Source organism: Bidens hawaiensis, unplaced genomic scaffold (assembly GCF_021521415.1).
Source record: "Bidens hawaiensis isolate Kalapana, Puna unplaced genomic scaffold, B.hawaiensis_p1.1 tig00032066_1, whole genome shotgun sequence".
NCBI lineage: Eukaryota > Viridiplantae > Streptophyta > Magnoliopsida > Asterales > Asteraceae > Bidens > Bidens hawaiensis.
In genome coordinates, this window is record NW_027495432.1 from 3,540 (window position 1) to 26,921 (window position 23,382).

General features: G+C 36.7%; 1 protein-coding gene across 2 annotated transcripts; it reads left to right on the forward strand.

The window, feature by feature from the left end:
• The first annotated feature begins 16,310 nt into the window (after nucleotides 1-16,310).
• Nucleotides 16,311-22,430, forward strand: LOC143582928 (CBL-interacting serine/threonine-protein kinase 23-like). 2 transcript variants are annotated; one of them, XM_077065387.1, is made up of 15 exons: nucleotides 16,311-16,634; nucleotides 16,773-16,835; nucleotides 17,442-17,513; nucleotides 17,590-17,697; nucleotides 18,196-18,276; nucleotides 18,409-18,462; nucleotides 18,556-18,681; nucleotides 19,838-19,927; nucleotides 20,019-20,138; nucleotides 20,211-20,336; nucleotides 21,437-21,553; nucleotides 21,637-21,693; nucleotides 21,825-21,899; nucleotides 22,045-22,120; nucleotides 22,239-22,430. In XM_077065387.1, the coding sequence occupies exons 1-15, from the start codon at nucleotides 16,461-16,463 to the stop codon at nucleotides 22,259-22,261; spliced, it is 1,362 nt and encodes a 453-aa protein (XP_076921502.1). In that variant the 5' UTR covers nucleotides 16,311-16,460; the 3' UTR covers nucleotides 22,262-22,430. The 2 variants fall into 2 exon arrangements, with proteins under 2 accessions (XP_076921502.1, XP_076921501.1); XM_077065386.1 differs by having other exon boundaries at nucleotides 22,236-22,414.
• The last annotated feature ends 952 nt before the right edge of the window (nucleotides 22,431-23,382 follow it).

The window sequence follows — 23,382 nt, forward strand, 5'->3', positions numbered from 1 at the left end:
AACTAAATGTTTTATACTTGGGTCTTAAACCACAAACGTTGTTGTATACTTTACTTGAATAATTGCTCGATTTGGTGTTCTATGCTTATTTTCCTATGTGTTTATCGCTTTTGGATGGTGGAACTATAAATCCTAGACCATTTGGCAACCCCTCACGGCAAGGTGTCGTTAACGTAATGCAATTAACGATAACTATAAAATCCTAAACTATTTGGCAACCCTTATAGTTGGGTGTCGCTAACTTGTTAGCGATAACTATTTATCCAAGTTTATAGCTATTATTTATGGTTTTGTATACTAGTTTTGTGGCTTTTCATACTATATATCTATTGTTCAAACTTATGAATTGCTCACCAACCTTTGTGTTGATAAAATTTATTTTATGAAATGTTACAGGTTTGCATCTAGGTTGATTTTGGAGTTCGGTGAAGAAAACGTCACAAATACCGTTAGGATATTAGCAAAAATGAACAATATTTGATTTGCTATATTTTGTTGTATTTGACTTATGAATATTTGGTTATGTGACATTTTCGATGTTGTGAAATGAAATGAGTTTGTTAAATATTGTCGCTTTAAATTAGTGTCATGCGCTTATGAGCAATCGTTGCACCGCGACATGTTCCGCCGCCTTTGGTCGGGGTGTGACAGATTGGTATCAGAGCCATGACAATTAAGATAGGTGGTAGACGTAACGACCTAGAATTGTTATGCTTAGGGTTCTATACGTGTGTTCATACGTGTTTACTCTATTTTATTGTTCATATCGCATGTTTATTTATAAATTTGTTTAAAATTCACCAATATCCTCAATGTTCACATACACACACTTTCATAGTATTTCCAAGGTATCCTTACCTTAAAACGCAAAAAGTAGATTTTTATTGTGTTTTATGGATTACAAGATTAACTTGGATCCCGTTGTTTCAAATCCCTTAAAGGTTGCGTTTATATCGGGTTTGTAGCCATCATAGAAAACGAGACACTATAAAATAACCATTTGACAAAAAGATTCCAAGGATTGAAGGTGATTTACTTACCTGGGATGGTTGAGTTATAGTGCTCGTTTTCTAGGCCATAAACCGTATTATAAATGCCAATTCTTTAACTAGTCGAATGCGAGCGTTCCGGTCGCCATCCTAATTTTTGGTGTTAAAACAATAGTACTATGGTGGTTCGTGTGCTAGTGTTTTAACATGACGTTGTATCTCGATTTATTTTGATATTATTGTCATTTGAGTCTAAAACATGAAAAAGTCGCGGTGATCTCGTGCACATGTTTAGACTCCAACATGGTGTTTTATAAAACCTTTTATTTAGTGTTGAGATATCAAGTCATGGTGATTTCATGCACGATTTTTCCGACTCTATAAATCTCAAAATCTCAAATTTTCAAGCTTTAACTATCTCAAAATCATTTACGTTTTGTTTACGGTTTTGTTATTTATAAACAAAGTTTTATATTTTATCTAACACTAACATCTTCTCCATACTAACTCTAGGATTCATAAAAATCGAAATCTTATTTTATTTTATACACCTTGGTATTCATTTCCTTTACCCAAAACTTATCCCATTTTCTTTATAAATTTTAGCATGCCTCCGCTAAGACGCCAACCGCGATATGGCTCCATCCGACGTATGGCCGCTCTCGTCGCCAAGCAAATGGCCGCGGTGATTCCCGAACTTATGACCCAAATACAGGCAAACCAACCCGCACCCGTTGTTGCACCTATTGAACCCAAACCCACATCCTACCTGCTTAAACAATTTACCAGTGCCAACCCGGCCGAATTCATTGGAACCAACTGTGCGACTACCTTGTTGCAATGGTTCGAATATGTGGAGAATGTGTTTTTACACAGCGAATGCCCGAAGCGAAAAAGACAAACTTCGCTTCAAGCATGTTTAGAGGAACCGCCCTAACATGGTGGGGTAGTGTTATGCACCTCCAAGGTACGGATGTGGCCATGGCTCTTCCATGGGCCGAGCTCAAGGCGTTTATGAAGAAGAAATTCTGTCCCAAACACGAGCTCCAAAAGCTTGAGGAAGAATTTTGGAACCTAAAGCAAGAAAGTGGTGATAACGCCGCTTATTCACTCCGTTTCCATGAGTTGAGCATCCTTGTTCCCCATTTGGTTACCCCAACCGAACGTGAAATTGATAAATATATTGGGGGTTTACTGATGAAAATCCGGGACTCGGTCATGAGTAGCAGACCCGCGAACCTTGAGGAAGCCATCACAATAGCCGGTTGGCTATCGGAAAATCACGTGAAGGCGGGTACCCTAACCCTCAAGAAAGCAAGTGAGAAAGACAAGCCCGAGCCCGCTCCCCAAACCAAGGTTGAACCCACACCACAAGCCATTAACTACTCAAACTCTTCCCGACACAACAACAACAACAAAAAGAAACCCAAAACCAACTACCGAAATTATGCCGTCACCCAACCTCAACCACAACAACAAACCCAAACCCTTCCTCAAAACCGAAAACCTTATGTTGGGAACTCCCCGCTATGTAACACTTGCCAACTTCACCACCCAACAAACTCGCCTTGTCGCCAATGTACCATTTGTAACCGACTTGGCCATCTCAACACCACATGCCGATCCCCACTACGAACCCAACTCAACCAACCAAACCAACCAAGAACTTTTCCCCAAAATTCCCAAAACGGATATGCACCCTACCCACCAAACCAACCCCAACCACCCCGAGCTTGTTACAATTGTGGAGATCCAAACCATTTCCGCAACAATTTCCCTCGCCTCACCTTTGCTAACCAAACCGTGACCGTACCTTACTACCAAACCCAAGCTTACCAAGTTCAAACCTACCAACCCCAAATTCCCCAACACAATGCACCACTCATCCAACCCATCCAATCAATCCAAGCACCACCTCCACCTCCACAACAAGCATCTCAAGTCAACCATGGTAACCAAGGGTGAGCTTTTATGATGAATGCAAATCATGCTCAAGTGGCAAACGATGTTGTGAACGGTATTTTTTTGGTGAACTATCATTTGGCTTCTATTTTATTTGATACCGATGCCGATAGAAGTTTTATTTCTTTGAAATTTGAGTCGAAACTTGCGATGCCTCGAACTAAAGTTTCCCGACCGTTCTCTGTTGAAGTCGCCAATGAAAATTCTATTACCATCAATTCCGTCGTCCGCGATTGTTCTCTTATTCTTTCTAAGCATAAATTATCCATTGATCTCATCCCGATGCAAATGGGTAGCTTCGATGTCATAGTAGGCATGGATTGGTTATCTTTGCACCGTGCCGAAGTCGTTTGTTTTGATAAATTCATTCGCATCCCGCTCGTCAACGGTAAAATTCTTAAGGTCTTTGGAAACGCAACCCCCCGAAGGCTAAATCTCATGTCGTGTGCTCAATCGCAAAAGTACTTACGCCAAAAGTACGTTCCGTTTCTAGCTCTCTCGGTGACAAAAGACAAAAAGGAAAGGAAGATTCAAGATATTCTATTGTTCGTGATTTCCTTGATGTCTTTCCCGATGATGTTACCGGTCTTCCTCCCGTTCGTCCGATTGAATTCCAAATCGATCTTGTGCCCGGCGCGATGCCCGTGGCCAAGGCTCCTTATCGTCTAGCCCCGTCGGAAATGCAAGAACCGTTAAACCAACTCGAAGAACTTTCCGATAAAGGATTCATTCGTCCAAGCTCTTCTCCTTGGGGCGCTCCCGTTCTCTTCGTGAAAAAGAAGGATGGTTCGTTTCGTATGTGCATTGATTATCGTCAACTTAACAAGCTTACCATTAAAAATCGTTATCCATTGTCACGTATCGACGACTTATTCGACCAACTTTAAGGCGCAACTTGTTTCTCCAAAATTGACCTTTGATCGGGTTATCATCAATTGCGTATTCGTGAAGAAGACATTCCTAAAACCGCTTTCCGTACTCGATATGGACATTTCGAATTTTTGGTTATACCATTCGGGTTAACAAATGCACCCGCGGTATTTATGGACCTCATGAACCGCGTTTGCAAACCATTCCTTGATAAATTCGTTATTGTCTTTATTGATGACATCCTTATCTTTTCCAAATCTAGAGCCGAACATGAACATCATTTGCGTTCCATGCTCGAGCTCCTTAGAAACGAACAACTCTATGCCAAATTCTCCAAATGTGAATTTTGGCTCGAGGAAGTTCAGTTTTTGGGACATATCGTAAAAGACAAAGGTATTCATGTTGATCCCGCTAAAATTGAGGCCGTTAAGGATTGGAAAACTCCAACGACTCCCACGGAAATTCGATCCTTCCTCGGTTTGGCCGGATATTATCGGCGTTTCATTCGGAATTTTTCCAAAATATCTTTGCCTCTTACCTCTCTCACCCATAAGGGACAACCCTTCGATTGGGGTTCGAAGCAAGAGGAAGCCTTTTATACTCTCAAGGACATGCTTTGCAATGCTCCTATGCTAACCCTTCCCGATGGAAACGACGATTTTGTTGTATTTTGTGATGCATCCCATCAAGGCCTTGGTTGTGTTATCATGCAACGAGGTCAAGTCATCGCATACGCATCAAGGCAACTTAATGTCAACGAGAAGAACTATACGACTCACGATCTCGAACTTGGTGACGTCGTTTTCGCTCTCAAAATCTGGAGACATTACCTTTATGGTACAAAATGTGTGGTTTTTACCGATCATAAAAGCCTTCAACACATTTTTGACCAAAAAGATCTCAACATGAGACAACGACGATGGGCCGAATTACTTAGTGATTACGATTGCGAGATTCGCTACTACCCCGGTAAAGCGAATGTTGTCGCCGACGCCCTAAGTCGAAAGGTTAATGTTAAATCCGTTCTGCTTCTAAGCGTCATTGTTCAAACCAATCTTCAAATTCGTATCTTTCAAGCTCAACGTACCTCCGTTGAAGAAGGTAACATGTATGACGAAATGTCATGTGGAGCCGAACTTCAACTCGAAACCAAACCCGATTTGTGGGTTCCCGATCGCGATGACCTTCGTACTTGTATTCTCGACGAAGCTCATAATTCGCACTATTCCGTTCATCCCGATGTGGATAAGATGTATTTCGATCTTCGTGCTACCTTTTGGTGGCCGGGTATGAAAAAGGACGTAGCTTGTTTGTATCCAAATGTCTTACGTGCTTGAAAGTCAAAGCCGAACATCAAAGACCTGTTGGTTTACTCGAGCAACCACCGATTACCGTTTGGAAAGTGAATACATTGCTATGGACTTTATTACCAAATTACCCAAAACCCAAAAAGGCAACGATAGCATTTGGGTGATCATCGATCGATTAACCAAATCTGCTCATTTCATTCCGATCCGCGAGAAGTATTCTGTCGAGCAGCTTGCTCAAATCTATGTTCAGGAAATCGTATGCCGGCACGGTTTGCCATTGTCTATCATCTCCGACCGCGATGCCCGTTTTACCTCTCATTTTTGGCGTTCACTTCAAGAAGCTTTGGGAACACGTCTCGACCTTAGCACCGCTTATCATCCTCAAACGGACGGTTAATCAGAACGTACAATCTAAACACTCGAGGATATGCTACGAGCATGTGTTCTTGATTTCGGTGGGAATTGGGATTCTCATCTTCCGTTCATCGAGTTCTCTTACAACAATAGCTACCACTCTAGCATTGATGTGGCTCCTTTTCAAGCTCTTTACAGTCGTAAATGTCGTTCCTCGATTTTTTGGAACGAAATCGGTGAAGCTCAAATCACGGGACCTGAGATGGTCCAAGAAGCCACCGATGTCATTAATCAAATCCGTAAGAATCTCCTAGCCGCTAGAGATCGTCAGAAGAGTTACGCCGACAAACGGCGAAAACCAATCAAATTTAATGTTGACGATCTTGTCCATCTAAAAGTATCCCCTTGGAAGGGGGTAGTCCGTTTTAGAAAGAAGGGTAAACTAGCTCCTCGTTTCGTTGGTCCTTTCAAAATTCTTGAGCGTGTTGGGAAAGTAGCGTATTGACTTGAACTACCGCAAGAACTTGCCGGTGTTCATCCGACATTTCGTGTTTCGAATCTCAAAAAGTGCCTAGCCGAGGGTAATCTCCATATACCTCTCAAGGAAGTTCATGTTAATGAGTCTATGATTATGGTTGAACGACCCGTTGAGATTATGGATCGCAACGAGAAGAAAACTAAGCATAGTCGAATTTGGTTAGTAAAAGTTCGATGGGAATCACGGCGTGGCGCGGAGTTTACTTGGGAACGAGAAGACGCAATGAAAAAGAAGTATCCACATTTGTTTGCATCGCCGTCTTCATCTTAATTTCGAGACGAAATTTCCTAAAGTAGGAGATACTGTGAAATTCGTCAATTTCGAGTCTCGATTCGTAGTTGTTTTGTAAACTTCATTGATGTAAACCGACCCGTTTTGTAAACCGAAACCTTTGATATAATAAAAATGATGGATTTTATGTTATAATATTGTTTTACACTTGTTGGGTCTTGAAAACATTCATTTCGGTCTTTAAAACGCTTAAAAATCACTTAAAACGAACTTCGGGGGCCAAACCTGCCATTTTTGAAAATCTGGAAATAAACCCCTTCGCGGGGCGCGACGGGGCGGTCGCGTAGCGCGAAGGCAGACCCGCAACAACTCGTTTTTTTGGCTATTTTTATGTAAACATGTGACCAAAACACCCCCATTTTCATGCAAGACCCTTTATGCTTGACCATTTCAACTTACCCTATATATACACCACACTTTTCATCCATTAATCTCTGCTACAACTCCAAATTCTCTCTCAAATTCAAAGATCTTAAGGTTATTTTCATTGTGTTCTTGAAGGTTTGACTTCTAAAAGTCAAACTGAGTTTTATCTTTAATTCTAACTTGTTCATCTAACATTACTAACTCTTTAATATGTTGGTACAACATATATATAATACACACCCCTTGTTTCCTTTATTTGTTACTTCACCGACTCCGATTGGTTAAGTTTCGAATGTCATAAGGCAAGGCTTCATGGAGGATTTCGTGTTCTTGATGTATACTTACATACACATAACTTATTATACATATCACTTATGACTAACTTCTAACCCTTTTTGTTTATTCATCTTATTTACAAGTTCCATGGTGTGGGTTTGTATAAGACTAACCTCGGTTTAACCGAAACTAGTCCAAACCGGAAACCGAACTTTTGTTTACTAGTTTTGTTAAAATAGTTGTTTAAACATGTTTATTGCTAGATTTGAGTTTCAAAAATCATTTTTACAAGTTCTTTGATATTAAGCATATGGAATCCATCTATGAACTCGTTGGGAGATGGAAACCGAACTAAACCGAAACTTTTGCTTAAAAGACTTGTAGTTAACTTTTTAGTTGTAAAATTTCAGTTTTCTTCATTTATAAACCAATATACAAGTTCTATGATATTTGGGCATGTAGAAACCATCTATGAACTATTTGTGAGATGGAGACCGAACCAAACCGAACTATACCGACTTTTACTCGCTTAAGACACACAAGTGTGTTTTTAGCTATCAAGACTTGTATATTTCTTTAAAAATAGTTTACAAACTGATTTTAATTATTTTCTTAAGTACTTGGAATTGTTGGATCCAACTTGATCTCATCACATAGTTTGGACCGACAAAACCGAACACTCGCTAAACGTGTGTTGTTAGTTCTAAACAATAGATCTACATACTTGGTTAAGTGTTAGTATATTTTAATGAGTTATCTCATAACAATTAATATGTTGGAAAGTTGACTTTGGGTTTGACCATTTGTCAAGACTCGAACCGACAACCCGAACACTCGTTAAAAACCTGTTTTTGTATCTTTGTCCCAAAGGAACTTGCATTTTAGCATTTTTCCCATCTTATTACTTAACATTGGTTAAGTAAATATTAAGGTTAGATACTTTAACCCGATTTCGAGCAAACTTACATTTTTAAAGGATTGTTATTATAAATTCTTAAATAGATACATTTTAAACCTTGAACTTTAATTGTTTACTTTTTGCAACAATTATTTTATTTAAAGATCTTCAAGACAACCATTCTAAATCCAAGATTTTATTGTCATTTAGGCCTTGCTCGTTAACTTCATCCATCCGGTTATTCATCTTTTACCGATCAAGTTTTATACTTGAACGTGAGTAACTTCATACCCCGTTTTCTACCTTTTATTTTGGGGGTGACATTTCATCTTATCTAAAATAAATGTTTTATACTTGGGTCTTAAACCACAAACGTTGTTGTATACTTTACTTGAATAATTGCTCGATTTGGTGTTCTATGCTTATTTTCCTATGTGTTTATCGCTTTTGGATGGTGGAACTATAAATCCTAGACCATTTGGCAACCCCTCACGGCAAGGTGTCGTTAACGTAATGCAATTAACGATAACTATAAAATCCTAAACTATTTGGCAACCTTTATAGTTGAGTGTCACTAACTTGTTAGCGATAACTATTTATCCAAGTTTATAGCTATTATTTATGGTTTTGTATACTAGTTTTGTGGCTTTTCATACTATATATATATTGTTCAAACTTATGAATTGCTCACCAACCTTTGTGTTGATAAAATTTATTTTATGAAATGTTACAGGTTTGCATCTATGTTGATTTTGGAGTTCGGTGAAGAAAACGTCACAAATACCGTTAGGATATTAGCAAAAATGAACAATATTTGATTTGCTATATTTTGTTATATTTTGTTGTATTTGACTTATGAATATTTGGTTATGTGACATTTTTGATGTTGTGAAATGAAATGAGTTTGTTAAATATTGTCGCTTTAAATTAGTGTCATGCGCTTATGAGCAATCGTTGCACCCCGGCATGTTCCGCTGCCTTTGGTCGGGGTGTGACAATTATAATGGCCCGGATCGAATTAAACACGAGAATATATTTGGCACAACTCACTAATTTTATTAATCAAGAAAATAACTCAAAACTTGATCTAATTCTCTCTTAACCCTTACATGAATTCTTTGGGGTTATATAGAGGCTCGATTATAATTATAGTAAAACACAAACTCCTATTTATCTATTAAATAAAATTCCATCTCTATCTAATAAATAAAATAGATAATTATCTCTAACTGCAATAATTAAATAATTAATAAGATCGATCCATTAGCTCGAACCGGCCCCACCTTCCCGACCCATAACTCGGTTCGGGAATTAACTCCAACAATCACCCCCTTAATTTCCGAACTGGAATAGGCCGACCTTTAACCTCGAACATGTCTCTTTTGTTCTGTTTAAGTTGACCCACGAACTTGACCTTCTCGGCTTTCTCAACCATATTGGTCCTCATCATCTTGGTCTTCACTTCTTGGAACTTCTCTAGATCCATGACTTTGTTCTTTCGGCTCTCCCGAACTCGACCTCCTTTATGACCTTGTCCCCGACCATTCCCTCGGCCGCATGAACTCGCATAACCGCTCCTTTGGTTGCGATTCTTGTCATCAAATCGAGCGAACAATAGTTTTCCTTGATCCTCTTTTGTTCCCGAATCGTTTAACTTAATTTGAATCGGTGTGGATTTCTTAACATAACTCGGAACTGCCACGGTTAATTTAATCATGTATAACCGGCTTCTTGTTCGAAACGCCTTCATCATAAGTTTACTCTCGTCATCGTACAAGAGCAAATAATCTTCCTTCATATGAACATTACACCCATTCTCCGTTGCTTGACCGAGACTTATTATATTATCCTTCAAACTTGGTATAAAATAAACATCGGATAAAACCCGATCACCTCCGGTTTTCGATTTTAACGAAATCTTTCCTTTACCGCATATATCAACACACGACCCGTCCCCGAATTTTACCTTACCCGTTATATTTTTGTTGAGTTCTGAAAAATACGACTGGTTACCTGTCATGTGATTCGACGCTCCGTTGTCGAGATACCAAGTGTCATTTTCCACTTTCTCGGCTTCAATCCTTTTCGGGTTAACTCGTTCTTCGTTTAAGTAAACCGTCTCATGAAGATTTAAATAACCTGCCAGATCACGATCGGCTGGTTCATTCGTTTGAGTGAGATTTGCTTCATGATTTTCTCGTCTTCGTTCCGGACACGAGGACGCAAAGTGTCCCATCTCGTCACATCGAAAACATTTAATCTGGGAGCGGTCTTTCCTTTCTCTTACCCGTCCTTCGGTTTGGTATGATCCTTGTCCTCCGATATCCCTGCCTCTGATCATACGATTTACCTTTGTAACTACCTTCTGATCGATTGAAAAGTAACTGACTTTGAGACTCCGAAGCAGCGCGCTCTCTTCCTCGTAAACGTTCCTCAAACGCCTTAAGTCTTCCTACAGTATCTTCAAACCTCATACTATCGAGATCAACCGTTTGCTCGATTAAAGCTACCAGATTGAAGTATTTGTCTGGAACCGCGTCGAATAACTTTTTCACCAAAACATCTTGCTCGAATACATGACCAAGACCCGTTGCCTTTGAAACCATACCGGTTATTTTTCCCGCAAACTGATCAACAGTCTCTTCTTCCGCCATCTTGAGTTTCTCAAATTCACTTTTCAACGTTAGGAGTCGAGCCTTTTGGACTCGCTCGGCCCCAACAAACTGTGCCTTCAAAGCCGCCCATATTTCTCGAGCATTCTTGTATTGAGCAACCTGAAGAAGAATATTACATAACTTGGAACAAAAACGACCTTGCCGTCTTATTCTTCTTCGCATCAATAGATGCGCCCTCTTCTGGTTGAACGACTTCCCATAATCCTTGATCGTCCAAAATCGCTTCCACCACAATCGCCCATGTGATGTAATTTGTTCCGTTCAGCTTTGTAACCTGCACTGATATCCCCCCGTTCACTTTGGGTGGGATTACCGGTCTTTCTTCGGCATCTGTCATTGACGTCTTTTTTCTCTTCCATTGGTAAACTTTTAACGGTGTCGAACTCCCTTGCTCCAGTTCGTTGGAACAAACACAAACAAATCAGTCCCGAACCACTTTTCAAAACCGAGCCCGTTTGCTCGCAACACCCCAATCACATATACCACTCAAAGAAAAAAAATAAATCTTGTGCAAAAGACAATAATTGCAACAAAATTAATTAATATTTTCTTTTATGCAACATGTGCAAATCAACTTTTTTCTGTCCTTTTACTCCTTTGACTTTTGTGTCACCCAACAACAAATCACAAAACACAAAAGAGAATTTCCTTTCTCCTTTAATTGGAAAACAATTCAAAAGAAAACAAACCTGAACTCGTTCCTTATTCTTGTTCCTTGTTCAAGCATCCAACACTCGCCTTCCTTGTTCACGTTCTCTTTGTTCAGTAGCAGCGACTAAACCAGTTTCTTGTTTAATCGCCAAGCAGAACACGTGTCGAGAACCCCGGTGACGACAACAACGATCAGCGGCGGCGACGGCTTCGGTTCTTGAACTTTCTGAACACGTTTAACAGGAGGTATACTCGGCCCCTTTGAATCACCCACCTGCTTATCTTGTTCAGTTGAATTTGAATCGAACACTTCCTTCTATTTGATCAGCAACACTTCACCCCTAGTCTCGCCGCTCGAACACAAACCCGGTTATTCTTGGTCTGCTCCCTTTGCGATCTTGAGGTTATGCTTTCCTTGCTCTGATGCCAATTAATGGCCCGGATCGAATTAAACACGAGAATATATTTGGCACAACTCACCAATTTTATTAATCAAGAAAATAACTCAAAACTTGATCTAATTCTCTCTTAACCCTTACATGAATTCTTTGGGGTTATATAGAGGCTCGATTACAATTAGAGTAAAACAAAAACTCCTATTTATCTATTAAATAAAATTCCATCTCTATCTAATAAATAAAATAGATAATTATCTCTAACTGCAATAATTAAATAATTAATGAGATCGATCCATTAGCTCGAACCGGCCCCACCTTCCCGACCCATAACTCGGTTCGGGAATTAACTCCAACACATTAGCCCTAACATTGGTCGTAATTGGCTCAATTGATTTCGGCTATCCCATCGATCTTTGGGATAAACTTCACCACCTACTTGTAAAGCTAACTTGAAGGGTTGAATTCATCCCCCCACCCAAATTGCTCAAATTTTTCATGGAACAGAGCGTGTTTATTTACTTGCTTTGTGAAGTGAATTACTCCAAAATTGAAATAGATTTCAGTGCACGACGCGAGTGGATTTGGGATTTAAGGCTTTTCATCATAATTAAAGAAGTAGACAATGACGGAGATCGAGTAATCGAAACAGGTGGTGGTGTTCTTCCCCAATTGCAAACCCAAAATCGTATATGAAGGATGGTGATCGATGCAGTGACGGTGGTTGCTGCAGTGGATGGCGGTGGCTGTCGAAAGGGTGGGAGCTGGTGGGTGGGGTGGCGGTGGCGGTTGTGGTGGAGGGTGGTTAGGGATGAGTATATATGTATTATTATTATTATTATTATTATTATTATTATTAAAAAGTGCCACCTAAGCATCCAGGTCAGCAGCCACATCAACAAAATTAACGGGATCAAACTCTGTTAGTGAAAAGCTCGCTGACGGCCAATTGTTTGAAACTTGGGACTGTTATGGTATATTTTTAAAGCTCGACTTAGAGCCGGCCAACGGGGCAAACTTTGTATTATTAAAATCCAATATCCCTAAATATTGGATTTTATTAAGCCAAACTTTGCTCCGTTGGTCGATGATAAGCCGAACTTTAAAAATATACCACAATAGTCCCAAGTTTCAAACTATTGGCTGATAATGAGCTTTTCACTAATGAGGTTACATTTTGTTTGTTTTTTAATGACATGGCTGATTTCGTGGCAAAATGTTTGATGTGGATGATGACATGGCTGCTGAGTTGTTAAAATTATTATTATTATATCTTACCCCTCTCTCTCTCTCTCTCTCCATACACACATTTGCAAATCCACCGCCAACACTCAAGCATCACCGCTTGCTACTAGTCTGCCACCGTCAACCACCGCCGATCTCCTCCCTCCAGCCTAGATCTTAAAATCATGACTTGCAACACTCATCTTCATCGCTCCCGACAACCAATCTGGTCATCTTCCCCAAATCAACAACGATGATTTTTGGGGCCAATATGGGATAATTTCATAATGAACAATAACAGTGGCCTGACGGTGGCGATTCCATCTAGAGAGAAGCGGCCGTATGGTATTCGTGAGATTTTTTGGTATTCAATTAGAATCCAGATTAGGTCAAAAATTGAAAAAAAATTGGAGTATGGATGGGTCGAAATCCAAGTTGGGTAAGAGTAATAGAAAGAACTGGATAGCTTTCGCGTGCATGTGTGAAGTGTGGGTCGCACGAGTCGTGGAGTAGGTTTCAGGTTTCGGTCATTGGTGTGGTGGTAACAGGTTGTGATGGATGGTGCTGGTGGAGGAGGTTGGTTGCGGTGGCGGTGGTCTTCGTTGGTGGCCGTAGATGGCTGTGGTGGTTCTCATCGGCGGTACGGTGGCTGCTGGAGGTGTCTATGTAGAGAGAGAGAGGGGGGGGGAGGGAGGTGGGGTGTGTGTAGTATATATACCAAACGCATAGATATATGTATATGTGTGAGAGGGAGAGAGAGATAAGAACATGTAAGCAGCCATGTAGGATTCTACAATTATACTTTTACACGTCATCAACCACGTCAACATCCATCTCATCCAAAATTAACAGAATCTAACATCGTTAGTAAAAAGCTCGTTGTTGGCCAATAGCTTGAAACTTTGGACTGTTGTGGTATATTTTTAAAGTTCGGCTTAGCATCGGCCAACAGAGCAAAGTTTGGATTATTAAATCCAATATCTCATTATATTATAACTGTAAGTTAAAATATTTGAAATAACTTAAAAGAATTTGAAACTACTTTTTTTTACTAAACACAAAGTTACTAAACTTTAAATTGTTACAACACACATTTTTTATATCAATTCTCATATCTTTCTCTACATTGAAAAATACCCGTTTTTCGTACTCGAATCTTAAAGGTTTATACGTATACGCGGATATCATCTTTCCTGATTGGACTCTTTTTCTACATGTCTCACTCATCTTCCGAGAGCCCATGTGAGATTCAAGTTCTTACCCACAATCCCTATCATACTTTCTTCAATCCTCCTCCATGGAACTCATGTTCCGGTACCATTGATGCCATGTTCCTATGTCTTTAGTGAATCTTGAATCATTAAAGTAAATTTTGGCTTCAATCAAGAAGTACACATGGTCACATGGTGTGTTTCTTAGGGCTACCCATGTGATGATTCATATTACTTGCCTTTTGTCTATTTTTATTTTTATTTTTATTTTTAGTTATAGTTATTCAAAGATTGTTTTATAGTTATTTACATATTTTGTTTTGCTATTTTGAATCTCCATGACTTTTCATTGATTATATTCTTATGTGTTTGCATTGTAGTTTTCGAGATAATTAGTTGTTATTAATCATCAAATTAATAGATCATTCCCTTATTTAGTAATTGAAAAGGGAATAATTCGTATGCATATTGGATTGGGACCACTTATAACAATTGATAACCATTAACATTATTAATTTTTAACATAAGTATCTCATGGTTTATGATTTCCCCTAATTTTTCGTACTAAAATAATGTTAAAACACCCGTTTTTGCAAACTATAATCTTACACGTACGATTCCAAAAGATTTCACTACTCGACTTGATCATACTAAATTATATCATTACATGGTATTTCTAAGTGTATATCCATATTACGGTCTTGCCCCCTACTTTTCAAAAGTTACAAATTTAGTTCAACTTTTTGCTCAAATGTAACAAATTTTGTTCATTAGCACAACCTCACAGTAAAAATATTTTACCTCACTTTTAAAGAAACGCACCCTCCCCCATCTTTTATTCTTCTTCTCCTTATCGTGTGTCGATTGCACACCACCATCGCTTCTGATCCGTCCCTTACAAGTTACAACTCATCATCTACAACCTGACATGTATTTTGGCTGTCAAAACCCATAAAAATCCATCGTCTCCCATCTCTAATCCACCTATGTCAACCCCTCAAAATCTATCGTCTCCAACTCGTCACCCCATCACAAAGTCTCATAAATCCCTGATTAAAGCTTCACAAAACATCCCTTTAATTTCCTGTAAATCCTAGTTAAATAATACATATATGATTATAAGATCACCAACGACTATACGAGGTAACATCCACGCCAAGTGTTGGAAAACGTCACTAATCAGCTTACTAGACGATAGAAAACGATGGTTTGCAACGATACATAAAGCAAATTTTACACGTGTAAAGTTATATGATCAATAATTTTTAAACATTAAGAGGATTATGTGACCGTTGACATATATTAAGGTGAATTTCATGATAAATGAATTGTATTATGTATCCACTTCATAACTTTCGGTGTGTCTAGGCTAGAGGTGAGCAAATAAACCGGTTAATCGAATCACCCAAAAATCAAACCAAAATCGAACTGATTTGAAATTGATAATGTAGAAACCACTTTGTAATCGATTGAAACAATAAGTTCATAACAGATTTGCAATTTTCTCCTTCTGAACCAGTTAACCGAACTGAAACCGAGCGAAACCCGAATCAAAACCGATCATAAACCAATTTTAACTTTTGTTACCAAACTGAACCGATTTCCATCCAAACTGATTTTGAAATTTTAATCGATTTATAAACCTCTAGTAGTAGCTATAAAATAAGATACCATGAACAATATAGGAAACGTGCATTTTAGAATATTCAATTCAATTCAATATTAAATTAAAGTAATCAAATTTAGTACGCCTTCAATTCAATTCAATTCAATTCAATTCAATTCAATTCAATTATTGTAGTTGTTTTGTGTTTGTACTTTCTTCCTAGTCTAGTCACCATATTTGTTCCGTTATCAAATACCCCCAAATTCACCAAAATTAATTAGGGTTTCAATTTCAATTTCAATTGAAAAGAACATGAATAGTGTATCATCAAGATCTCAAATTTAGCAACCCAGTAACAAGAAAAGAATCTGATTCGTTACAAATACCATCTTTTGCCGCCAAATTAACGGTACCCATATCTGTATTTGTACTTGATTTTAAGTTATTAGCTTCTGATTTGGAATCAAGAAAATAAAATTACACAATTTTTTATTTTTTATTTTTGATTTTTAGTGGGATTTTTTCATTAACCCCATTACAATAAAGTGGCAGGTAAACGGTAAACAAGCTGCGCCGCAAACCCCTGTTGAATAGCAAAACCGATCCTACTAAAAAAGGAAGCTTTGGGTCTTAGGGGTCGAAAGATTTTTTTTGAATAGCAAAACGTTCCTACTAAAAACGAAGGTTTGGGTCTTTCGGGGCTGAAACATTCATTTTGGATAGCGAAACGGATCCTGCTAAAAACGAAGCTTTGGGTCTTGCGAGTCGAAAGATTCCTTTTGAATAGCAAAACCGATCCTATTAAAAAACGAAGCTTTGGGTCTTAAGGGACGGAAAATTAGCAATGGCGTCTTCAAGACCTGCGAGAACACGAGTGGGGAGATATGAACTCGGACGGACTTTGGGCGAAGGGACGTTTGCAAAGGTGAAATTTGCTAGAAATGTTGAAACCGGGGAGAATGTTGCAATCAAGATTCTTGATAAGGAGAAAGTGTTAAAGCATAAGATGATTACTCAGGTATATTGCAACATGGGCTGTTGACTTATTTCAGTTTTGACCAAGTGGTTGACTTTTTTTGAGTTGTGTGGTTTTTTTGTTTACTATGAGGTTTGTATTTAGATATGTTTATTTGATATTTAATTTTGGAAAGTGCAGATTAAACGGGAGATATCGACTATGAAACTGATCAGGCACCCGAATGTGATTCGTATGTTTGAGGTTAGTTGGTTTCTCATTAAGTTGCTAACATGTTTTTTCTTTATTGATGTGTTTTAAAGTTTGTTCTAAGTTTATATAATTGGAGTGAATGCGAGAACTTTATACTGTGTGCACCCATGCGTGTTCTTCCTCTGTTACTCTCGTTTTAAATTTTATCCACGTGTGCACCGTGCGTATTACATAAGCGTTTTATGTATCGGTTCTCCACTTAAAAATTGTTTTGTTTTAATGCCCTTCTATAGTTGCTTTACTTTTATTGTTAAATTTGTATGAATATATTTAACCATAAATTAGCATTGATGGAATCTGTATGAAAGATTTGGCCTAGGAACATTTGTTATGTATTGGACATTAGAACGCCCCTCTATAAATGCTACACTTGATTTTGTTATTAAACTTGTATGAAGTATAATAAACCCTAAATTATCATTACAGGAGTTGAAAGATTCGACATACGGACGTTCCTTTTTTGTCAATCTATTTTTTTTAAGTTGTGTGTCATAAAATAGACTCTTAGCATTATAACACATTTTCTAATTTTTACACTTGTAGGCACATTGAATTAAGATGCACATGTGTTTAAACTTAAATCCTTTATTATGGTAGGTTATGGCGAGCAAGACAAAAATATACATTGTTTTGGAATTTGTAACAGGTGGTGAATTATTCGACAAAATCGTAAGTTTATTTTAACCTTTTATCGTTCTTTAAAATTTTGCGTACTAAAACAGGGTATGCTTTTTTAATTATTAAGGCAGCTAAAGGCAGACTTAAAGAAGATGAAGCAAGAAAGTATTTTCAGCAGCTCATAAATGCAGTTGATTATTGTCATAGTCGGGGTGTTTACCATAGAGACCTCAAGGTAAAAGGGGATTTAGTCAAATGGGTCAAATGTCAATTCAATACGTAAAAGTGGGTGAAACGAATGATCAACAGGTTGTGGGAGGTTTGACGGTTGACCCGAAGACAGCCCGTTTAACTATACTGGTTAACTTGAACACAGCCCGTTTAACTGAATAGGACAACCCAAACACGTGTCTTTTAATTAAACATGTCAACCCGAAGACGGCCTGTTTTTAATTAGACCAATCTGAACACGACCCGTTTTTCAAACAGGTGAAACCCGAACAGGACCGTTTTTTAAGCAGGTCAACTTAATTCAATAAACAAGTCAACCCAAACACTACCCATTTTTTAAGCAGGTTATATATGTCAACCCAAAACCTGATTATTTCCGTGTTATGCTTGGGTCGTGTCAGAAATTTCCACCCTAGTTTCAACCCTAGCACGTTACTCAACCCGCCTATAAATTTGATATATCAAACATACCTTTTCTTATTAGAGTTTTGTTATTTTTCAGCCTGAAAACTTACTGTTGGATGCTACTGGATGTCTCAAAGTTTCTGATTTTGGATTGAGTGCACTGCCACAACAAGTTCGAGTGAGTATCTTATTTTCCTTTTTTTTTATTTCACATGTAAAAGTTAATTTTTTGTTCTACTGATTCAAATTCTTTTTCTTCTTTATGTTATGTCACTATTTAGATACCATAAATTAAATATTCATCTTGTAGGAAGATGGCTTACTACACACGACATGTGGGACACCAAATTATGTTGCTCCTGAGGTAAATCATACGGTTCTTCATTTTATAGTTATAAACATTTAGTAATATAAATTAAGGTGCTTTTTTTATATTTTTGGTTATATACTCTACTAGGTAATTAACAACAAGGGCTATGATGGAGCTAAGGCTGATTTATGGTCATGTGGTGTGATTCTTTTTGTTCTTATGGCTGGTTATCTGCCTTTTGAAGAGTCAAACCTTATGGCCTTGTACAAAAAGGTATTTGCGTGTCATTACATCTCTTTGAATTGTCAATGATTGCAAAATTGCTTTTTGGTAAGATCAGTTATTGTAATATATTTTCTTAGTTCTTTTGTATTATATTATTACTTTCTTTGTATTTTTGTTTCTAGTTTCCAAGTAAATTTTATGTGCCTTTGGAATTTTTTGTAGTTAGGGGTGTAAACGAGCCTGAGCTCGTTGAGGCTCGAGCTTGTCTCATTTTACCTACGAGAGCTCGAGCTCAGCTCATTTTGAGCTCTATATCTAAAGCTTGAGTCCGGCTTGTGAGTAATTTTCCAGGCTTGAGCTTCGAGCTCTATTCTAAAGCCCGAGTTTGGCGTACGAGTAATTTTTCAAGCTTGAGCTCAGCTCGCACTTGGGTTGTTTATTATTTATATTTATTAATATATATATATATATATATATAGGGTAAGGATCCTAAGAGAACCCTTTGCAAATTGAGAACTTTGAGAACCATTTTGGACCACTAAAAACACCTTTAAAAAAATATTTAAAAAAATCATAAAACAAAAAATAATAAAATTTTTAAAAAAGTAAAAAAACCAAAATTCTTATATTTCATTCCGGTTTCATTAAAAAAAATAGAAAAAAATTAAAAAAAAAACGTCGTATTATACACATATGTATAATTTTATATAATCTTTAGTTACGTAATATACACATATATACAGTATCATTTATCATAAATTATACACATGTGTACAAAAAAAACATGTAAATGTACATATATGTATATATTATACATATGTGTATATAATTTAGCTAAACCGAGTTTTTTTTATGAAACCGGGATGATAAAATAAGAATTTTGGTTTTTTTACCTTTTTGATTTTTGTGTTTTTTTTTATTTTATGATTTTTTTTTTATTTTTGGGTTTTTTGTGGTCCAAAATAGTTCTCATAGTTCTCAATTTCAAAAAAGTTCTCTCATGATCCTGATCCATATATATATATTTAATTAGTTTTGTATAAATTTATTATTATAATGTTTCACATAACATAGTATATTATTTATTTGTATTTTATATGTAATAATAATATTTATGTAAATATATATTTAACATATCAAGTAAGAATTATTTAATTAATATCCTTCACACCCTTGTTTTGTAACAACATATATGTGATTGCAGATATTTAAGGCCGAGTTCTCTTGTCCGCCTTGGTTCTCGGCAAATGCAAAGAAATTAATTAAAAGGATTTTGGATCCTAATCCCGAGACTGTATGTTCACTTATTTTTTCTTTAAAGCTTAAAAATGTTTGAATATATTATGGATATTATGACCGATTAACATGAATACCATGTTGGACAGCGAATCACAACGGCTGAACTGATTGAACATGAATGGTTTAAGAAAGGATACGCGCCACCTAAATTTGAACAAGAGGATGTTAGTCTAGATGATGTGGATGCCATTTTCGATGAAGCCGGGGTAATACAAAACAGCTGTTAAATTACTAATATACCCTTTTGATGTTGGTTGATATTTTTTCTTGGATTATAGGATTCTCCTGTCCTTGTTGTGGAGAGGCGGGATGAACGGCCTTCTCAGCCTGTCACCATGAATGCTTTTGAGCTTATTTCTAAATCTCAAGGCCTCAACCTCAGTAATCTCTTTGAAAAACAAATGGTATGCTTAACTTTTTTCAACCTTGTTGGTTTTAGATCATTTTGTACATGTTTATAAGCGGTCAAAAATTTTTAATTGGAGGCTCATAGCGTAAACATTTTATACATTGTTTCTAAAACTCTAAATGCAGAAAACAATTGTTCGCTAATAATCTTAACCTAGACATGTTTGTCTATAGCTTGGTCTGAGTCACTTTTACAGAAGTATTTTTTCATTAATATGTCTCTAAATAATACAAATTATTCCTCAATTATATATTTTGTTAAAAAGGGTAGAAAAACTTTAGGAAAAATCAATTAAGTTTAATAAAACCAATGCAACTAGTAAATATTGTTCCTCAATTATATATTTTGTTAAAAGGATAGGAAAAGATTTGCCAAAAAGAAATACAATTAATAAATCTAAACTTAAAAGTTAAAAATTATTTTTTTCAATTATATATTAGATATTTTGCTTAAAAGATAGAAAAAACAACAGGAAAAATTAAATAAGTTCAATAAAACCAAACTTAAGTAGTAAAATTTATTCGTTGTTTAAAGGATAGAGAAAACTTTACTAAAATAAAAATAATAATCATCATCATCATCATCGTACTCAGTATATCCCACCAATAGCAAAGCTATGGTAGGGTCTGAGGAGGGTAAGATGTAGACAGCCTTACCTCTACCCTATAAGGATAGAGAGGCTGCTTTCGGTGAGACCCCCGGCTCGATAGTAGTTTTGCATCAAGCCTTGGACATAAGGCACATAACACTCAATCATCGGGACACCGGCTGATCGGTGCATGTACCCTTGTCTTTCGGCTATCAACGCCACTACATGATGCCTGATTAACCGTCTGTCACTTTTAACGTTATTTTCACGAGATTAGTAAAATAACGTCAAAATTAGTGCAATTTCACTTTTGCCCACCCGAGGGTTCACACATATATACATCATATGTGCGCACCACAAGCAGGGCACAAAATAAAAATAATAATAACTTTAAATGAAGATAAAATAATAATCTGTTTAGAGTGTTGTAGACGATCATCCAAAATTAATTTATAGTTACCATCAACTATAATGTTTATCGATTCTTGAATTAAATGAAATACTAGGGGCTTGTCAAGCGAGAAACAAGATTCACATCAAAATGTCCCGCCAATGAAATCATTTCAAAAATAGAAGAAGCCGCTACACCTTTAGGATTTGATGTGAAGAAAAACAATTACAAGGTAACAAAACATGTTTCTTCTTTAGCTTAAAGTTGCTCCATTTTGGAAGCTCTAATGTTAAATGACTTGTTTTTGCACATTAGCTGAAACTTCAAGGTGAAAAGTCTGGACGTAAGGGCCACTTGTCGGTTGCAACAGAGGTATATTTTTTTTTTCTAAATCTTTCATGTCATTATAGTTAAGATATGGTCAAACTGACTCACACAAAGTTAGATTATCATTGTAACAATATAGTGTTTTTTTTATTAATATTTGTAACATTACTCCTTAGATATTTGAAGTGGCGCCGTCTTTGCACATGGTTGAGGTTCGCAAAGCTGGAGGGGATACTTTGGAATTTCACAAGGTATATTAAATTCACAGTATTTTGCAAAATAGATTATATTGATTTATAAGAGTGATGAATAATGCACAACCAATTTTAAGGTAAAGTACTGCAATAACTGTTTATATTGCTTTAAATGTGATACATGTGACGGTTTTTTATGCAGTTCTACAAGAATCTTTCAACTGGATTGAAGGATATTGTGTGGAGAAGTGGAGACGAGGCGAATGGAGAGTTAACGGGTTAGTTCAAGATTCCATTTATTTACCAAAAAGTTTTTAACTTTTAAACGAAAAAGTTATTCTTTAATTATTATTTTTTGGTTTATGGCTGCAATTTTCTTTTTTCCATTTGTAGCAGGTGCTGCATTGCCAAGTTCATAATCGGCATATTAAACCGCCGGTCTTGCTGTACAATTTTTCTTTTCAGAATATCTTTGTACAAAAGATTGATCATCCCCAACCCCAACTGTGAAATTCTTATTGTTTAATTCTGCATTATACCACCATAGTCTTGATTGTGAACTCGTTAAATGTAATATTACTCAACTTATTATGGGTGTTAATTTGTTATATAGTCTTTTAATAACCTATTAATGTAGATAATTTGTAAATTCATTTATATGTATATATGATTGTTTTATGTATATTTATAATTATAGTTTTTTATTATACATAATATAATTTTTAATTATTTTTATCATAAATTTTTATATAATCATAATTATTATGCACATATACATTTAGCGTATTAAAAATTTTTATATAAACAACAGGCTCATTTAAACTCTAGAGCTTGATAAATGAAGTCGGGGCTCTAACGCGTTTGTTTAAGCAGCTTGACTTGTTTAAATCCCTAACTTAACTAAACGCCTTGAGAACACACTAAAAAATGGTCAAATTTTGGCTTAAAATTATTATCAACGCTAAAAGTAAACAACCCAGGACGCCTTAAAACCATCTCAACCGCCTCCGGCTTTGGAAACCCTAAACTGATCAAGTAATTCAACTTAGGAATCAATGTGTTTTCCACATTTGACACCAACAAGACACAGTCTTGATAAGCTAAAGCTTCCAAGTCACAAAAGCCTAATCTTTTTAAGTAAAAAAGAGCATGCTTTAGTTGGTCTTTAATACTTAAAACCAGCAATCTTGGACACTTGTTGATCACTTTTCTGAAATTGTGATATGGGATTTTGAGATCTTGTGACATAAAGTTGAAAACTTGATTAGTTATGTTAGAAGCTCATTGGTTGTTGGATGATATTATGGATGAGGTTACAAGTTACAACCAATCTTTTGTTGACCGAACACTTTTGACTTACCAAGTTTTACAACAATAGTCCTTAAATAGATTTTTGATGCATATACTTTGCATAGAGGTAGAATTACCGGTTATTATTTGTAGAGTGATCTATGTTTTAAATCAGTTTTGCACGGACTATTTCAAGCAAATGTTATGCGTAGGGTTTTTTTGATGGCTGCTTTACAAGAAATAATGAAGC

Excerpts from the sequence above, each read along its gene's own strand:
- LOC143582928 (XM_077065386.1), top strand. The coding sequence starts at position 16,461 with ATGGCGTCTTCAAGACCTGCGAGAACACGAGTGGGGAGATATGAACTC. Across the intron at positions 18,682-19,837 it reads TTATGGCCTTGTACAAAAAG|ATATTTAAGGCCGAGTTCTC; the intron begins GTATTTGCGTGT and ends ATGTGATTGCAG. Across the intron at positions 19,928-20,018 it reads TGGATCCTAATCCCGAGACT|CGAATCACAACGGCTGAACT; the intron begins GTATGTTCACTT and ends CATGTTGGACAG.